The following is a 19,529-nucleotide window of genomic DNA, read 5'->3' as shown; positions in this document are numbered from 1 at the left end:
GTATACAACCACAACCAATTTTCCATGTTTAATTTAACAAATAATAACATCAAAGAGGATAGGGAGGGACAGAGCGGCATTATTCATGAGCTGATTGGACCAGAGGGAAACAGAATCAGTGTGTTGTTCGGGTAACTGCCAAGGTGGGCGGAGTCAACTTGAGATAGATTTGCTTGTGATTAATGACACATAATGATGTTTACGAACATGCTTTTACACTAGCAGAGAATATATCATACATGCTGCTTATATCAAAATCTTGGTGAAACAAGTTAACAGCAAATAGTAAAGATGTTAAATAATCTGTATCAAAGTAAAAGGATAACTGCATGAATAGATGTCCTGAAAATACAAACAAAAACTGCATTAACAGTACTGCATTTATAATGGAAGTCAATGGGGCATGGCATTGCATTAAAATAAATTATAAAGTTGACGCCGATATAGTGACGCCACGTTTCAATATTGTAGACTTCACATAAGACTTGATCATTGCACATGTTAATATGAAACTAGTGAGATACGCCATTAACCTTGTCTTTGCAAAGTTATAGCCAATATTTGACAATGTAAAGCCAGTAAAATCTGTTAGCTTTCTGGTATACCAGAAAGTTATGTGATATAACAAACCACAAAAAGACTTTATTTGGAGCAAAAGAGTAACAGAGCACAGCAGTCGGGTTACAGAAGATACATTTTCTCAATAGAGAAGTCATTTTTTAAAGTTATGGTAAACTTTTCAAGACAAACCAACAATGAGCTTTTCCAAATTCCCTGTGAAGAACCTCATTACCCATAATCTTGAAGAGAGATTCGCCCAGCAGAGAAGTCACTGTTACCATGGAAACAAGAATTGCATCAAAAGACCCGTGAACGATCATATATATTTGTATATGATTTTATATTTTGCAATTAATGACTTGGTCAATAGTTTTTAATTAGATCGAGTCGAGTAGTTCACTGCCTCATAAAAACACTGACAGTCTTTGTCTTTTTTAAAATGATTTTCATCATTTTTATCTTTAAATCCATGTTTGGAGTATTGTGATTCATCTCAGAGTTGTTGTTTTTTGGTTTACTACTTAAAAGTCTTGACTGAATCATTTTTCATAATGCCTATGGAGAAAATTAATGGGAAAATATAGCTACTCTCTGAACCAAGGTCGCTGAAAAAGTGGGCAGTTGTGCTCTATTGATGCATAACTAGTAGTTAATCCACCAAAGCAGTTCTACAGCCTAAAGGATGATGTAGACAACTTAAAAAAAAAAAAAAAAGAAAAGTTGTAAAATAATGCATTCAAGTCAGATTCGATTAGAAGAGCTTAGCATGTTTTGGCACTATGAAGCATGTTTTGAGCTATAAAACCTGCAACAAAATATTTCAAACTTCAGGCAGCAAACGTTAATCAGTTTGACCAATAAGTACATATAGGCTACTTTTTTAAACATGAAGTTGAGCGGATCAGTGGGTAGCTGTAAATTGGATTACAACTTTATATTTCGAGTTTGAACAAGACTCTAGCACTGAGACAAAAGTGCGTTTTGGGAAACCTGTAGGGGTTCAGGCAAATCCCTCGAATGTAGTCCATCTCGCCATTCCTTTATACTTCTTAAGAATCACCTCTTTTAATGGGCTTAGTCAATCCTCTGACAGCAAGCCGTCTGCTGAATCAACACACACTCGTCTCGAACACACACTAACAGCTTGAAATCACTGTTACGGAGTAATGGGACTGCCCACATATTCTGTGTACGCTTTTGCTAAGGAGTGAACTCCTGTGTGGGAGCAGGAGATTCTGCCCTCTCGCTGTCTAACAGATGGTCCGTGTGTGTGTGTGTGTGTGTGTGTGTGTGTGTGTGTGTGTGTGTGTGTGTGTGTGTGTGTGTGTGTGTGTGTGTGTGTGTGTTTATCATCATCAGCAAAGGCTCAGCCTCTCAGCAGATTGAGAAGAATGTGTCCGTGTCTGCTATCGATAGAGGGTGGACAAGTGATATATCTGCCCAATGAAGAACGATACAAAAACAAGACAACTGAGGGACCAATACAAAGATGGATAGGTGTGGGAGAGGAGTAAAAAGAAAGGATTTGTCCATGGAGAAGATAAAAGGGATATCTAGGGTTGGCAGAGAGACAGTTCGGTGTTTAACCCGTGCCATAACAGACTACACAACCCCTTGCCAAATGCCACGTTCGGCAGAGAACCAACAGAAGCCATTCCCAACACATGTCCACTCCACAGGAACTGGGCTGGGTGATGCATTGAATACTCACAATGACCTCATGGTATAAAATAAGAAACACTGAGAGTATTGCAGTGATTTTGATTGGCTTTTTATGTGGTCATCTCTGATTTAAATATAGCCTAGTAGTTTTGATTGCTGAGTGCAGGTGTGTGCGGGAAGATACGGATATGTGTGCAAAATCCCGTGAAATATGTGTGCAAAATATGTGTAACCCTGGCATCCTGGCCAAAATATGCCCAGTGGCCTCTGTCCATCATGGCCTCCTAATCATCCCCATACACTGACTGGCTTCATCCCTGTCTCCTCTCCACCAGTAAGCTGGTGTGTGGTGGGCGTTCTGGCGCAATATGGCTGCCGTCACATCATCCAAGTGGATGCTGCACATTGGTGGTGGTTGAGGAGATTCCCCCCTTCTATGTAAAGCGCTTTGAGGTCTCAGAAAAGGCGCTATATAAATATAACAAATTAATATTATTATTATGAATATTGTGTGATGACTTGTAGGACTGCAGCAAAATATAGTTCTCGAAAAATAAAAGTTACATGTTTTTATTTTTTAAGGTGCAGAATGTTATTTGTACAATTTGTAATCATAGTTATTTTTGTAACTGTTTTTTAAAAGCCAGAACAAGACAGAATCCAACCGGACCGGGACCGAAAAATCCCCATAGACCTTCTCCCAAGGGCTTTTGCAGGCATCAGCGGTGCAAAATAATAACAGATTTTTTGAGAGAGTGGGACATAATCTTGCGGGAGCCGTATTTAAACAAAAATCCAACCTGCACAGACCTCTAGTTTAGTTCATTTACATGAGCGAAGCGAATCAATACAAACTGAATCAGTTTTTTCTATTTTTAAATGCAAATTTTATTATTTCGTTGTATCACCCAAAAATTTTCACAGGTGACCATATGTTACAGTTTTAATGTAGCATGATAATTTAACTGTTAACTATTTTAATTAAAAATACTGTTGACAAAAAACTGATGAGAAATAAAACAAGCCTGATAGTTGCAATGCATTAACAATGCTTTAAGTATAGATAAAATATGTGGACATAATTTAACAAAAGAATCCAATCGCGATGTATTACAGATGAGCAAATGCTCTAGACACATACATCGGACTCCTTGGTGACTTGTAATATCTGGTTTGTAATTGAAGTGTGGTGCATGTGCTATGTGGTGGTGGTGGGTGTACAGAAGTCTTTACAGGAAGTCCTACTTGAGTTCCATAATAAAGGAAGTGCCCGTCTGAACTTCTGCCAGACCCTATTCAATAAATCATTATAAAGACATGTCCCTGCCTACATACACACGTGCATTTGTGAATGTCTCTCCATTATTCATCTGCTCAGTCCCGTCTTTGTACACGGTGCCACTCCACATACATCACATTACAAACTCATACACACAGTCCCATAATGCAACATATATCTTGTGCTGACTCCTACACTGCACTGCTCATGTAACTATTGCACTACTCTTAGCTGTCAGACAAGCCAAGTCAGAAAAGGTTTGGTGTGTGTGTGTGAGTGAGTTAAAGAAGGAAGGTAAGCAAAATAAAAAGTGTGAGAATGGAAGTTGTAGGTCAACAAGTGAAACTGGTTACATCATAGTTTTAGTGACCTATAGCGAAATTGTGTTTATAGTCAATAGGTTTATGAGACCACAATCTGCATTATATATATATATATATATAACTACAGGAGAATGTCATTCTTCGGACTCTCATCCACAGACTCCTTATTTTAGCCATGATAGCAGCGTTTATACTGCTTAATAAATATGAGCAGCACAGCACATATCTTCTTTGGCTAACCATCTCCTAATCAGGACCCAAAATGGATAAATATTAAGTCTGATTTTTAAAAGAAAAGAAGAGATGCAAGAGAGGCAAACTCTTTATTTGTAGTGTGCGTGTGTCAAAACTCAAAAGATCAAATCCGATTTGAATCTTGCACACTAACCCGATCACTTTATTCAGTGTTCATGTAACACTATGTTCGGATTCACCAATCGGAATGATTTCCTTCTGGTCAAAACAAAAAGTGTCTATGCTAACGTAGCTAATAATATTATAAATAAATATTTTAGTTAATAATAATAATTTAAAATAAATACATTTTGTTTTTGTTTTTTAGAAAACCGTTATTAATTAACTACAGCAAAACTAATGTTTAAATTACATGTTGTCATGTGAACAACCATTCAGTAAGCAGACTAAAGTAAGTCTCATGAAAACAGAAGTATATTTTTTTGAATCATAAATGAAAAATGACTCATGAGATTGTGTCATTGTGAACTAAGTAATGGCTCTGGGATCTGCATTGTAAGCCTAAGTATATGGTAAAAAGCAATTGGCACCAATGCTCAGCACGATCTACCTTGACTTGCAAACGCAGCCCTGAACGAGTCACTGACTGAATCCAGACGAGTTGTGATTCAAACTGCTAACTGACCAGCAACTTTGAGGCTTTTTCATTAATCTTTTCAACTGTCTGTCTCATAAAAAAAAAAAAACGGTTAATAAGACCCACTCTAATAAATTAGAGTTGTGATGTTTGATTAACCAGTTCTTTTTAATGAGTCAGTCAATCGAAAAGACTTACACAACACTCTCAAGTTGCTGGCCAGTTAGCATTTTGAATCTGACGAAAGCGCATATGGACACAAAGTTCACAAAGTTCTCCAGACAGCAACTACATTATAAATTATTGTTGCAAATATTTATTTGGTTTATTTTGAGTTTATTTTAGTCACAGTCTGGAGCTATGCAAATGCATTAACTACAGAAATTCCTTGTGTTCAAGGATAGCTAGTAGACTAGATTCATTTTTATGTAGTGAAATAAGTGAGCATCTGGTACAGACTGCTTTGTAACTGTATGAGACTTCCCTTCGCCAGCACTTCAACTAGGACAGATTGTCACGACAATATTGCGAGCCACTAGAGTGCCAATTTTGGTTGTGCATTCCATGTTGGTTACCCAATACACAGCCACCTCAATGCAAATGTGCTGTAGGTGGTTGCCTAGGCATCGCTATCTGGTTGCTAGTGTACATATAGAGCACAAGAAAAGCATCAGCACAAGAAAATGACACCTACCTATACAATTAACAACTCAAGTTTCACATGTCATTATGGTTTACAAATGGTAAGTAGCGCATCATCATCCATCACATTATCTCACAGCACTGAACCGCACTGAACTCACGCTGTTAGACCACCAACACGCAAGCTCACACAAACTGACCTCATTAACAGCCTCTTTCCATCTCTCTATCCAGTTATCTGTCCATTCAGAAGTTACTAAGGCCGTTTCTTCCCATTTACACGCGTGTTCCTCGCTATACATTTCACATGCTGTCCTCCATTAGATGTGCCTGATATTGACCACTAGTGACGTGCGGGGTGTGAAGCATTATGGAAATTACAATGAATAAAGCAGAGCGCTGCACTCTGACCATTTGAAGTTCGGCCAGGTAACGTATATATTAGATAGATAGATAGATAGATAGATAGATAGATAGATAGATATGATAGATAGATAGATAGATAGATAGATAGATAGATAGATAGATAGATAGATAGATAGATAGATAGATAGATAGATAGATAGATAGATAGATAGATAGATAGATAGATAGATAGATAGATAGATAGATAGATAGATAGATAAAGCATGACTGATACCTTTATATACTGTTGTAGTTCAGGGTAGACTCTATAAGCGCCGCAGACGGGGGACAGAGTGCATCTGTTTGGAAACGAGGAAGTTACGGCACAGGTGACTTCTGGGAAGGAGATGACTTTGTAGCCGTATTTCTCATACAGACGCTGTAGCTCTTCATCAGGTTTCTCTTCATTTTCACACAGTATACTGCCCACTACATACCGACACTGATCTGCTTGAGTCTGAAACACAAAGAGAGATAGATTACATCAGATTGTGCTGAATACTGGACCTGCAAAGAAACAGTACTATTGTGAAATATTATACAATTTAAATTCGATTTGAATATATTTTAAAATATATTTTAGTTTGTGTGCTGGCAAAGCAGAATTTTCAGCATCATTACTACTAACCCCAAACTTTTGAACAGTGCTGTACATAGTAACGCTACATTAAACGTTTTCAGGAAAAATAGTCACTTGTATTTCTGGACAGTATTTATGGTCAGATTACAAAGTCTGCACACATTTCTGCAAAATATTTGACTGTTTTCAGTACAGCATTTTCTGCCCCACATTATTGTTGTGGTTTCAAGTTCAACAAAGTCAGATAAAACTGCCTCAAAATGCATTATACGAGCAACGGTCTGTGGTTGGTTAGATGGTTTCTGACTGTCTAAGTTCTTGCAATGTCTCACAGTGCTATCTACCTCTAACATCATGAAACCAAGAGGTTTAAGTCTCATGGTAAGACTAACACCTCCTCACAATCACATGAGATAGCATTGGAGATAGCAATCCAATAAAACATTCATGACAAACCAATTACCGGTAAGGCATTTATAAAGTTGTCACCTCTAATTACTTATCTAGCATGTTTGCCCACTACAGTGAATGATTCAATATGTAGTTAACATCCGTAATTTAGATTGAATGCTTCACGTCAACGATAAGATGATCTTCTCAACAGGTTGACAGCAGCACCAGAAACCGACATCATGCATAAATGTATACTATCTACATCCTTTTCTTAAGCCGATTTTTTTCCCTGTTTCCTGGTTTGTCTTTCTTTTCCACCTCCATTCTTTGACTCACTTCCCCTGCAGTACTTCTTTCCTCTGTGTGCATTTTGTCCCTGTTCCCAGCACGAAGATCTTATTTCTCCAGCCGGGGACTAATGATGGTATTCAGAACTCTCCCCATTGCTGCTGTCCTACACAACTGTCAGCAAATAAAGTGGGAATTTCAGGCAGTTCTCCAGACAGCGCACCCAAGAGACAACAGGCAATTACTAGAAGCAAGAAGGCCCACACATACACTTCCCTTCACTTGTTGTTTGTCTGTTTATGTCAAATAATTCACCCAAACGATGTGGACGAACAAGAGAATGCAGTACCAATTCAAATAACACCCACAAGCCCTCTCAAACAAACCAACTAATCTTCACACTGCCAATCAAAGATAACCGAGAAGATTTGGTCTCCAGACGTCCATGAAAAGGAAGCGAATTTACGATCAGCGTTCCTGGCAGTCGCCCCAGATTTGACTACGTGCACTAATGGGCTCGATAAGGCCTTCTTTTACAGCGTAATTGGTTCTCGAGTTGTGGCGACCACATGGATGCAGAGAAGAACCAATATGCCATGTTCTGCATCTTCGCGTTCAGGGGTCACTGCGCTGCACACTGAAATAGCCAGGCTAAAAATGGCACTGCAGACACATTTTATAACCCGATCTTTTTTTTCATTCATCCCCTGAATGCATAGAATACTCATGATTGGAACGGGATGATGTAGGAAACGGTCTTTGAATGCACTCTTTGCCTTCGGGAATCCAAGATGGCCACTAAAACGCAGTGCATTGTCATTTTGCTCGGCTTCTTCTCGGTATTTCCTCTAGAGGCCTGCTGCAGGGAAAAGCAATTTTCAAAAGCAATTCTCTGCTCGGCTTTGCAAGGGCCATCGTTTTTTTTGACAGATGAAGGCTCTGCAACAATAAAAAGGTGGTAATTCTTTATTAGCAGACATGTAACAAGGATTGACTCCTCTCATCTTTCCTAACCCTTATCCTCTCCCTCTGCTCCATCCTCCTGGGGCTAGGACTTCTGGGAATTCCCCCCCAGCCACGTTCGGCATTGCTCACGGCTAACACACGGTTTATGGAGCGTGCAGGTCTGGGAGAGTGTTGCTTTTTTTTTTTTTATCAAGGGTTGGCGGAGAAATGGCAAAAGCTCTCTGCATACCCCAGGAGTCCCTAAGGTGCTCAGATCTGCATAATTGTAGAGAGCGAGGCGGCTCAGCCTTGGCTCAAGAGGCGACTCATGAAAATTCAACAGGCGTCTCCCTACTTCATACTGGAAGCTGCAAACCAGATGCAGAATCAAACTGATTTAGCAAAAATTAGCAGCACCAGATCGTTTAGACATTGATAAATAATTAACAGACAGTGAATCATCAGACTACGCTCCAAAATGAACACACTTGGTACACTACAGCTACACTGAAGCAGCTCAGGCTGATATCGGGAGTATGTGTAACCACTTATTGAAACGTTTTTTAAACATCTAATAAAAATGTCTGCCAAACGCATGTCATATATAGCAATATTTAAGTACTACTGTAAATACGCAAACACGCATTGCTCTCAAGGTATTACGTACATTTTATTAGTTCATAGCAACATGCTCTACTGTTTGAGCTTTTACAGTTTCTCCATATCTTAGGGCTTCATGATGCTGCTGCCAGCTGGTTTTGAGGATACAAAGCCATATGAATGAAACAGATAGAGAATTTAGTGTAAATGTCCTGGTTTTGTTTATTTTGAGAAATAGGATTTTCATGGTGCGTCTCAGTATAGAACCGCACTCAATTTAACCGGATGGAGCTCTACACTTGCTACAAACCTCCTCTTCCTCATTATATTTAATCATATATGCAGCCTTGTTTCATACAGAGAGCAAAGCTCCTCGTGGAGACCTCCTGCGGAATGTTCTTGAAACCTGTATGTGTAATTACTAAAAGGTTCATGGAGTTTACTTCAGAGAAGATCAGGACAGTATCTGGCAAAAAAAAAACTCAATAGTCTAACTCTGAATTAAAAAAAATATTTATCGCTGTAAAGCAAACTCTCTCACATGGGCAAGTTCCACACAAGTCCTACCCGTGTCCTACTCTCTAAAATGTCTATATGAACTGCAAGGCATGTTTCACACCACATGCATAATAGCAATGCATTAAACTCACAGCTTTTCTGCACTGTAACAGAAGTGCCAGAAGATCAAAGCACAACAACACAACCTTAAAAAGCAAAAATCTAAACAATAATATAAAATATAACAAATCAGGTAGTGGACTTATGACACAGGTACATTGAAGTACATTTAAGTCCTGAATAGGCATTGGGGAGACCTCTGCTGGTCACCTAGAAGAGCTGAAGGTATAGTATTATTCAGGACAGATAATAAAATGCAGTTTGTCTTTACAAATTTTAGTTGGGCTTAAAATTATATAGCACGCTTCAAAGCATTAAGTTAACTTACAAGAGGGAGCATTCTGTGATTCGACTGCAGATACACAGCCAAGCAAAAGGAGGCTGTAAGCAACACGTCAAGTAAAAAAAACACACTATCCAGGTCAACAAGCAGCAACCAGCACATTTAACATTAGGTTAACAGCTAGCCTGCATACATTAAATAATAATAGCAATGGCACACTTGTGGACAAGCCTTAAGCTACTGTTGTTCAAATAAGCTTGAAAAAAGGCCTTCCAGAAGGGCTTGCATTAAACATGACATTTCTTAAACATGGACATGAATTGCAAAAATGTGTTCGAGTTCTCGGTTAATTAGCTAAATTCAGTTATTTTCTGTGAATCAGACCATTTTTTTCCAATGACTTGCTTCATGCAAGTCCCTAAATTACATTTTATATATTGAAATGTTATCAAAGTTTTATCTAAAAATTGCTGTACTTGACTATTGGTGCATATAAATGGAATTTTGCGAAAGAGAGAACTTGCTAGTAAACTTTACTAGCACAGAACCATGAATATGCATAACCTGCCAGTTCCTCAAGATTATTAGCTGCCCTGAATGTCCTCAAATGTTGCATGGCTCCCATGCTGAATGAAATTGAAACTGATGGTGCATTTCTGGGGAAGCGTAGGTGCTATGTTTGGTAGGGGCCAATTTGGACAGAATTAATGGGGCAGAAAATAGAGTATGCAAAAAAAGAAAAAAAAGAGCCTAGTTCAGATAATATTTGAGTTGGCATTGAAAAGGGCCACAAGAGCAAATAATTGGTATTTGCATTTAGCAGACAACCCCAAACCCTGCACTGCAAGTCAAAACCTTCACATGAAGCATTTAGGAAAACCATTTGATTCTTAATAATGCATGCTTCAAATTAAGTTGATGGATAGCTCAGGCTATTATTTAAAGATGGTTAACATCAGCTTGAGACATAAATCAGAGAAATGTGAGGTCTACCTTGCATGCACTCGATTCCGGCTTCATTAGCTGACTGACACTGCTAAACTGAAGCGCCTGGAACTACAATGACTGTCCATCAGTCATGCACTGCTCTCGCAAAACCAGGCTATAACTAATCATAACTCCCCGCTCAAGGCAACATTCACGCCATCAGTCTAATTAAAAAAGGCAGAGGAGGGCGACTGGCATTCAAAAGTCAAGCATGTAGGACATTTTGCTAGTAGCTGGACAAAACACTCATGATTGGTTGATTTTCTTTTGTCATGATGTGAACAGTAAGTTCAGCACATCAGATACTGAAAAGGAGAAGAAACCATTAATATGAAGGTTCAGCACTGCAGATGCCTATGAATGTGAAGACAGTCTTCCTGTTAATCCCTAAACTTTAAATCACTGCCCTGAGACAACAAAGAGCTGTTCTGGAGAAAACATTCAACCCTCCTTTTGCATTTTTTTTTCTCATAAAAAAACTTTATTCCCCTGGTCTGTGTTACTGCATCTTCAGAAGTAAACAGGAGATAATAATGTACAAAAGAAACTGAACATGAGGGATCAGCTCAGCTCATAGCCCAACAAATGTTTCAGTAAACAGAAATGTATTAGCATGTTTCATAAGCGGATTGTGAATCCAAAACAACACGTCAGACTAGACGGCCTTAAGGAAACATTGTATAATTGGGCTGGTTTAAGGTCATGTCCACCAAACACCATTTAGACATATTTCTTAGAGATGTATGCCCTACCGTCCAAAAGTTTTTGAATACATTTTTTAACACTTTTATTCAGCAAAGTTTGCATAAAACTGTACGAAAGTGACAAAACTATTACATTGTTACTGTTACTGAAGGATCATATACGACTGAAGACTGGAGTAATGATGCTGAAAATTTAAGATTTTGCCATGACATAAAATATATTAAAGGGGAAAACATTTATTTTAAGTTGTAATCATATTTCACCATATACATTTTTGATTAAATAAACGCACCCTTTGTGGGCATTAGATACTTCGTACTGACATATATTCAATAAATAAACAGCCTAACTCTAACTCTTCGTTCCACAAAACTATCATAGTCCTCAAAACCTGCGGGTTATGGATAAAAATGGGAACAATGCTCACAGCAAGCAATTTGAAGTTTGAAAATAATTGTCTTGAAATTGAGTGAAAGCTGCGCTTTGATGGCTGAAGCCGCGGCGCTTCAAAGGTGATGAACTGAAAGAAGCGAAAGAATCCTGCTGACAGTACTTACATCGTGTCCTAACCAGATGTCATAAACCCATAAAAGCTCTTTTATGTAGATTTCAATTCATCTTAGATTTATGAAACTATATACGTCTTATACATACAGTATGTTATTTTTAAAATAACTGCTATATATATAGTGGACTAGTTCAATGTTTGACTGTGAAGAATTCTTTTACTTACAAAACAGAATATAGCATGGAGAACAATAAACCCATGTCAGAGTGATTTTAGCTTAGAAGATGAAAGTGTACAGAGTATAGGGACTTGATGTGCTGTGAAATAGCTATAAAGGTTTTTTATTCATTCGCTGATTTAATTTATTAACTTTGGACAAAGTAGGCCAGTTTTAAATGGCATCTCTTTGCTTCCACCATAAACTTCCATTATAGATTCAGTGTTTGTGAAGGCTCTGTGGAGTGTTAATCAAGCCCGAGTTCCACAGAAGTAACAACCGATTCGCTTTGACTGCCGTACTGAAAACTGAAAGACGTCCTCTTCAATCAGCCCTGAATGTAGACACCTGGGTTGAATGAACCACCCGAAGAGAATAAGCTCTTCCATTTATAAACGGTTATAAATAAGCTGGTTTCATGCTGGTACATCATAAGGCCAAATGGCATTAATGAAGGTGACTGAATATAAAAACCATTGAGAGTTCAAACGCAGCATAAAGGATTAAAGTCAAAGTTGTCTCACCTCTGATGTTCCTACCAGTCCCATAATACCCTGCACGGGTCACAAAGTCACTTGAGTCAGTCTTTCTGATAAAGCACCAAAACGTTGCTATGACCAACAACTTCAACCACAGAAATGGATCAGAATACCAAATTAACAACACATTTGTTGATTTACAAGTTTTTGTACTTCCCTAAATCAGATAAAAAATGTGACTGCTAATGCTTTCAAAACTATTGCCATTAGCCTTGTGAAATAAGACCATTCAACATGAAAACTGACTATATTAACTCTCTTAACATTTATGTGTGTGTTAACTAACTCAGACCTCTGAACTGTGCTTTGCTTTTCCGCTTTCATCACCTCAAATTAATATTTTATTCAAGGATGCATTAAATTGATCAAAAGTGACAATAATGACTTTCACAGTGTTACAAAAAAAATCCCATCTCAAGTAGGCTAAATGCTGTTCCTTTGAACTTTCTATCAGTCAGAAAATTATGAAAAATAAATGTAACATGGCTTCCATGTTTTCTTTTTTTTACCAAAACAGCATAAGAATGATTTCTGAAGGATCATGGGTAATGTAATGGCTGAGTAATGGATGCTGAAAACAGGTATACACAGGTATCACAGGTATAAAGTACATTATAAACTATCTAAAAAATAGAAGACATAGGCCTATATTTTAAATGAATAGCATTTCACAATATGACTGTTTTTATTGTAATTTTCATCAAATACATGATGCACCCTTGGTGAGTTGAACCATATAGCATCGCTACTTTTAGCAACGCTACTGCCCATCATTGGAAACACTACTGTATTTTTACTATCACTAATACAGCCGTGTTAAGCTCATGGTAAAGGTAAAGGTGCTGTGTATGAACCACTCAGAAGATAATGCTGAAGATAACTCAGAGGTTTTGCCACTGACAAGCTTGGAACAGTCATTCTCAGCATGTTTCAAAAGAGTGAATTCCTCTGTTTTACCCTGTCAAGCTCAAACACTTTGGATCCGCTGGTAGCTGACCTTCTGAAACAGACCATATCAACCCCTGCCTCCCGCGGGAGAGCTGAGCATGCTAATAAGCACAGAGCATTATGCCAATTAAAATCGGACAGTGACCTCAGCGAGCGCTAACAACCTATCATAGTCAGATCTGAAGCTAATTGGCTTTAGGGGAGACAGTGGCTGGACACTAAAAGGTGAGAGTGCCAATCAAAATCCCCAACCCTGTCACCAAAGACAATAAACACAGCAAATCCCCTCGGATGCCAGACTACATTATACAGCTGGGCAAGCAGCCAAAGTACTGTAGAGCAGCATTACAGACCTTTATCTGGATTTGAGGTGGAATGTAGCTAAGAACAAAATCACCAACTGCAACCAAGCATTTTACAATTTAAAAGGGTCATGAAATGCAGTTTTAGATTTTAATTTATGTTTATCAAGGTTATGTTTCTCAAAGGTTAGTTGTAAAGTGTTTTTGCACCAAAAAAAGTTATTTTTCCACTCCCAGTGGAAAACACTCAATTTCAAGGGGCGTTACCTCTGGAATAAACTGAAGTCAATGCCCACTGCTGTTATTGAAGCCATCGCACAGAATTTGTGCTCTCTACAGAATGTTGTGTGTTTAGATATGATGACAAGCGCTGTGATAGAGCCGTGTTTGAGCCCGAGTCAGATCCCGAGGCAGAAAACATTTAAACAACAGGGCATGTACTGATTTTTCTAGCAACACTCAAACAATGATACACTTTGTGTCTTAACGTTAAACGCTGGTTTGACGTTTATCACAAACACAGTGTAAAACCGGGTCTACACTGGATGTTCTGGCATGAAACTCTAGATGGCGCAGGCTGATAGGTCCACAACACAATTTGGTAACGATCACATCATTATCTACATAGCGCAGCTGATTGGTTGCTGTTGCATCACAGCCAATGCGCTGCAGCTCAACATTCAAATACGGTAGGGATTACTGTTAGCAGTGTGCAGCGCGCTTTCAGAAACCCTCCACCTTCCCCAGCTCCACCTGTATAGATCTGCTACACGAGGTATTTCATGTTTGTTATATGTACAGCAGCAACATGTCTTACTTGCTCACAGCAATGTCTGTGAATGTATTGGCAGTAGCAAGTCTCTGTACTTGCTCTGCAGCAGCAGCAGATCTATTCCGCCAAGACTAAATACATTAACATTGCCATAACCATTACCATACTCATATCTATCATGCCAATCTCTTCGAGAGTTGTCATGACAGAAATGTACTTACCTGCGTTGCCTCCAAGGGCAAAATGCTAGGCAGGCACTGTTATATCTTTCAATAAAAGAGGTTTTGAAAACACACTTGGAGGCATGTTGAGAATAATCAATCTGTTGTGAAATATGAAGAACAAATGAAAACTTCATCTTTCAGTCGCACAGGCACATCATAAAAAAAACTAAACTTCAGCCATGCATTTATAATGCGATCTTTAGGAAGGTTATGCAAAGTTTTTGGAAGTACAGTTTCTTTACATCCACTGAGAGAACAACATCTGAGTTTGACGGTCTTACTCAACATCTTTATCCAACAGTAAAGCTGCACGATTCTGGATAAATTGAGATTCACTTTATATGTATATTTTGTTTAAATTGAGATGATTCTCCTATGATTCTGAATAACTAAACAAAATATTTTTTTTGTATTATTCATGTAATTTAACATAATCACAATGTAATTTTTAAATAATTATTTAAAAATGGTTTAAAAAAGAATGATTTAATCACTCTCTCATAAAAACTCACTCATAAAGTTTAATAACTGGATGAATCAGTGTTTATTAATGAGTCTCTTAAATGAACGATTCAATGACAAATATATTTTTAACAGTCGCCAACTACTGGTGTACGATATGATACAATCGTTATTTGAAGCGTCAAGCTATTTTGATCACTACAGAAGAAATTAGTGTTTATATCTGTAACTATAAACTTTAATCCCAATACTTCTGTGATAATTTGAATTATTGTAACACAGAAATAATGATACTGTGTGGCTGAAAAGCTTTGTGAAGCTGTTTCATAGTCCTATAGTAGCCTACATGACTCTCTGGATCAGTGGCAGAAGCGGAATCACTGTAATTTAGGAATAAGATGGCATGGGTGTTTGAATCGGGATTGTGATATTTTTAACGATTAATCGGGCAGCTCTATTCACTCATGTGATTGATGGACAGACAGAGTTGTAAAGAACACACCTTCTCCAGTACATACGACGATTGCGCATGCTAATCCTCCCGATTAGCGTTCAGAAGGGTGGAAAAGAATATTAACATAAAGTATTTTTTGTTGTTGTAGAGTCACCTCATATACATTAAGAACATGTTAATTCTCCCTTTCACGACCCCTTTAAACTGTAATTTAGAAAAAGATACCAGTAAATCCAACAGCCCTTTTCTGAGAAATGAGTAATAAGGTAGGCTACACGGTGTCATAGGTGGCATGCACACAAACACCATCATGGTAACACACGACATTAAAATAATGCAATAAACATACTTTTACAACATAAGATGTTACAAAAACCTAATGTACATAACTGAGAACAAAAAAATTTATAATTATTAGAATTAAAAAACATTATCTAAAACAATATCATACATTTTGATGTGGGTGTAATTGTCCAGGTATAATGTGGCATCACTGTACTCATGAAATGAATACTAGAAGTAATAGCCCTGCACATTTTTGACTTCCATACATGTAGGCTTGCTCTCGACCATTTTTGCTGCAAATTACATTCTTTACACTCTACCACCATCTAGTGGCTAGGGAAATACTGTACTGATTTCCAGAAGGCATGACCTGCTTTGACAGTTTCCACTGAGACAAGCTTAAGCCGAGTAAGCTAACGTGGCAGTTTATGCAGCACTGAGGAAACACCCTTCTGCTCTGCTGAGCTTTTATTTTGCATTTCCTTATTGGATTTAGCAGTGTAAACATCCAGATAGTTCACCCTCAAAAATGACAATCCCCTCATCATTTTCTCACCCTCACATCTTTTGAAAGCCATAGGACTTTCTTTCTTCAGTGGAACACAACAGGAGATGTCCAAGCTGCTTGATTCTAGAGAATGGTGACTTCGGCTGTCAAGCGAGATTAAGTGTCTGTTATCCTCACACAAAGCTATCACCTCAGAAGACTTGGAATACAGACTACTTTAGTACTGTTATAATGCTTTTTTTTTGTCCTTTTGTAGCTTGCCATCCCCATGTCCACATTCATGTTGATTATATGAAAGAGTGTAGCTCACACATTCTGCTAAATTTCTCCTTTTGTGTTCCATGAAGAAAGAAAATGATATGGTTAAGATTAGAACAACATAAGAGTGAGTAAATGATGACAAATGTTCATTTTGGGCGAAGCAACCCTTCAATCTAGCTCTCTGGAAAAGAAACATATAATTTAATTTATAATTTCCATGTCATGTCTCATTTTCCCCTGACAAAAATACTATGGCAGTACCACAAAAGAGTGAAGTACCAGATGGTAAAAGCATTGCACTTAATGATTCTTTTTTGTTAATGTCACAAATCATCAGTTTTCTTCTTGATACCGGTCATGGTATAATATATCCCTAACTTCAGCGAATATCATGGCCATTAATACGGTCTATAACACCACCCTGGCAGCCTGGTATTCACTTCATAATTTGTGTCCCTTTTTACCCACATTACTCACGGCCACATCACCATAGGTTTCAATTGGCCCTGTGTTTAATGCAGAAGCATAAGAAAATGTGTTTCATATTTTCCTTTTTCTATTCTAAGATGCATGACAAATATCCAAGTGTCTGTCCAATAAGGTCTAAACTGGATAGGCAACTCATACTTAAAGTCACCATGAAATAAAAATGGACAATCTTTTTTTTTTTTTTTTTAGAATATTGCAGTATTTATTATAAGGATTTATCCTTGCACATAATTTTTTTTTTAATGTATGCATAAACTTTAATCCATATAACTTAATAATGCATTAATGAGATTGCCTTTTCATAAATGATCTTGGTTTGTTTAACTACTGGTATATGAGGGCAAAAAGTTTCAATGCATGCTCTTCAATTGGCGTAAGAGTCAGTTTATAAGTCCTAATTTGTTCCTCACTTTTGATGTGGGATAAAATCCATTGATTTAAAGAAAAAAAATCTGATCGTATGTGCATTTTATAAATGAGGCCTGGTTCATACAGTTGGGTCAGGAAAGAGACAAATGCTTTAAAAACAGAACATGATCGGGTGAATGCTAATGCTACTCCTACCAGAAAGTAACATTATGCAATAACTCCACCTTGTCCAAGTTATATATAAAAAAAGAACAAATAAGCAGAACATTGGTATGATTAAAAATATGGGACCAGTGGGACGTCACGTTCCCAGTACTTCTTGCATGCCAGTGAGTCCATTAGGCAATGACTGTCATGCTGCACAAAATAAAACGGTTACTTCAGCACTCAACCTTATAATACTGATGCACAATTACTGCATAAATGACCTGTTCGGATATAAATACTATATGCTGAGAGACATCTGACATATTTGACATGCTGTAGTTCGTCCACTTTCTGCTGAGAAGGCCAAATTCAATCCATTCTCTTTTCAGAGTATGAGGATGAGTATCAAGAGTGTCTCAAATCTCTTTATCCTCCAATTTGTTCCTCCATGTTCACCTTCAGGGCCATGCACAGCATGTTATAATTTATTCTCTAGATACACTGAAAACTAGGATATAATGATAGATTTAAGACACAATATTAGGGAATGACCAGACGTTTAGATTTTGCTTTGCATTGTGGCCATGAAGCCGACTGATGAAAACACCTCAGTGAGTCAGTCTTGAAAACATAAGATGTTTACCGAAGTGAATCATATATTTAAAATATGAATAGAATAACATGCTTGAGGCTTTATTCTCATGAGCCTGTACGTCAAACCAAGTAAGAGTAAGTTTTGTACAAAAATCAGTCCATGTTAATAAAGACTTAATAAATAAATAAACAAACATCTTTATAAAACTGCTGTTTTGCAAAGTTAACAATAATACATGTAGCCTAACTATCACTAACATAATTAAATACACCATGGTAATACTATAGTAAGTTTTGAATAACCTTGGAGCATTATATTAATTATTCAGTATATCAATTCACCATGGTATTAACATTTTATACCATTCCTTCCTGTACAATGGCAGGTGGGGTTTTTTGTATTAATATGTAGGCTATTAATATACAACATTAAAACAGGCACCAAAGTCAGCTACTCCAACAAAAAAAAAAGATTAAAAAAAGTCACAAAACGCCTTTTTACATCCTTAAGTAACGACATTAAAGGAGCAAGCTCGTTACAGAGAGAGGAGGAGGTTTGGATCTGATGACAGGTAGGGGTTGTAAGCGATAACATGACGTCATCGGGGTTTTTTTTGGGGGGGGGGGGGGGGGGGATCACATTTAATGTGATCATTTAAATCACATTAAATGATTTATTTGTATTGAGAACATTCCATAAGTCATCACATGTTCATGTTCAAGTGGAAATGTTGCTGTTTTAAAAACACACGGCAGATGAAGTTGCCTCAAGAATCAGTGAATCAGAGAGAAGTGATCGAGCTATAACGTTACCTGACTGGGGTCATCGTAAAAAACCCCGACAGAAGACAGCTTCGGTCCGATACTGCAGCTCTCAGTAAAAGCAGCTCCGCTGTCCTTGTACGATCCCTTTCTGAACTTGTATGCAATCGTGATGTTTTTCACCGGAGGAGACCCAGTCCGAATCACGACTTCAGAAAAAAGTCCGGTATAAAAAACGAAGCCCACCAGAGTTGAGATGAGACAAATGACCAAAAAAAGAATCAGCAGTAAAATGACAAAGTCAGACATTTTTGCCCGGCTGTCAGAAAATCAAACACAGAAACGCTCAATGTGTATGAATAATTCTGTTAATGTGATGGCACCCGATAAAACAATCCTTCAGTTTTCCTTTTTGTTTGCATGCGTGCCGCTCTGTAGATGTTACAGTATCGATGCTTCACTGCGAAGTCTGTTTACACCCGTCTATTAGTTTTGTATTGACACAGCTGAGCGTTTGTTTATCCTCTGCACAGAAACATTGAACGCATTGCTTCCTGGTTGCATCATGTGACTGTGAGTCAGAGG

At 37.8% G+C, this 19,529-nt stretch overlaps 1 protein-coding gene across 1 annotated transcript in view; it reads right to left on the bottom strand.

Moving 5' to 3' along the window:
• tex264a (testis expressed 264, ER-phagy receptor a) overlaps positions 1-19,527 on the bottom strand; it is a 68,678-nt gene extending 49,151 nt beyond the window's left edge. The window contains exons 1-2 of the mRNA XM_079628755.1: positions 18,996-19,527; positions 5,940-6,161 (exon numbers count right to left, since the gene is read on the bottom strand). Coding sequence (XP_079484881.1) covers positions 5,940-6,161; positions 18,996-19,253 — 480 coding nt within the window. The 5' untranslated portion in view covers positions 19,254-19,527. The remainder of the gene's footprint in view (positions 1-5,939; positions 6,162-18,995) is intronic.
• Positions 19,528-19,529: the final 2 nt, after the last annotated feature.

Source organism: Phoxinus phoxinus, assembly GCF_949152265.1.
Source record: "Phoxinus phoxinus genome assembly, chromosome: 11".
NCBI classification, from domain to species: Eukaryota; Metazoa; Chordata; class Actinopteri; order Cypriniformes; family Leuciscidae; genus Phoxinus; species Phoxinus phoxinus.
This window is presented reverse-complemented; position numbering and strand designations above follow the sequence as displayed.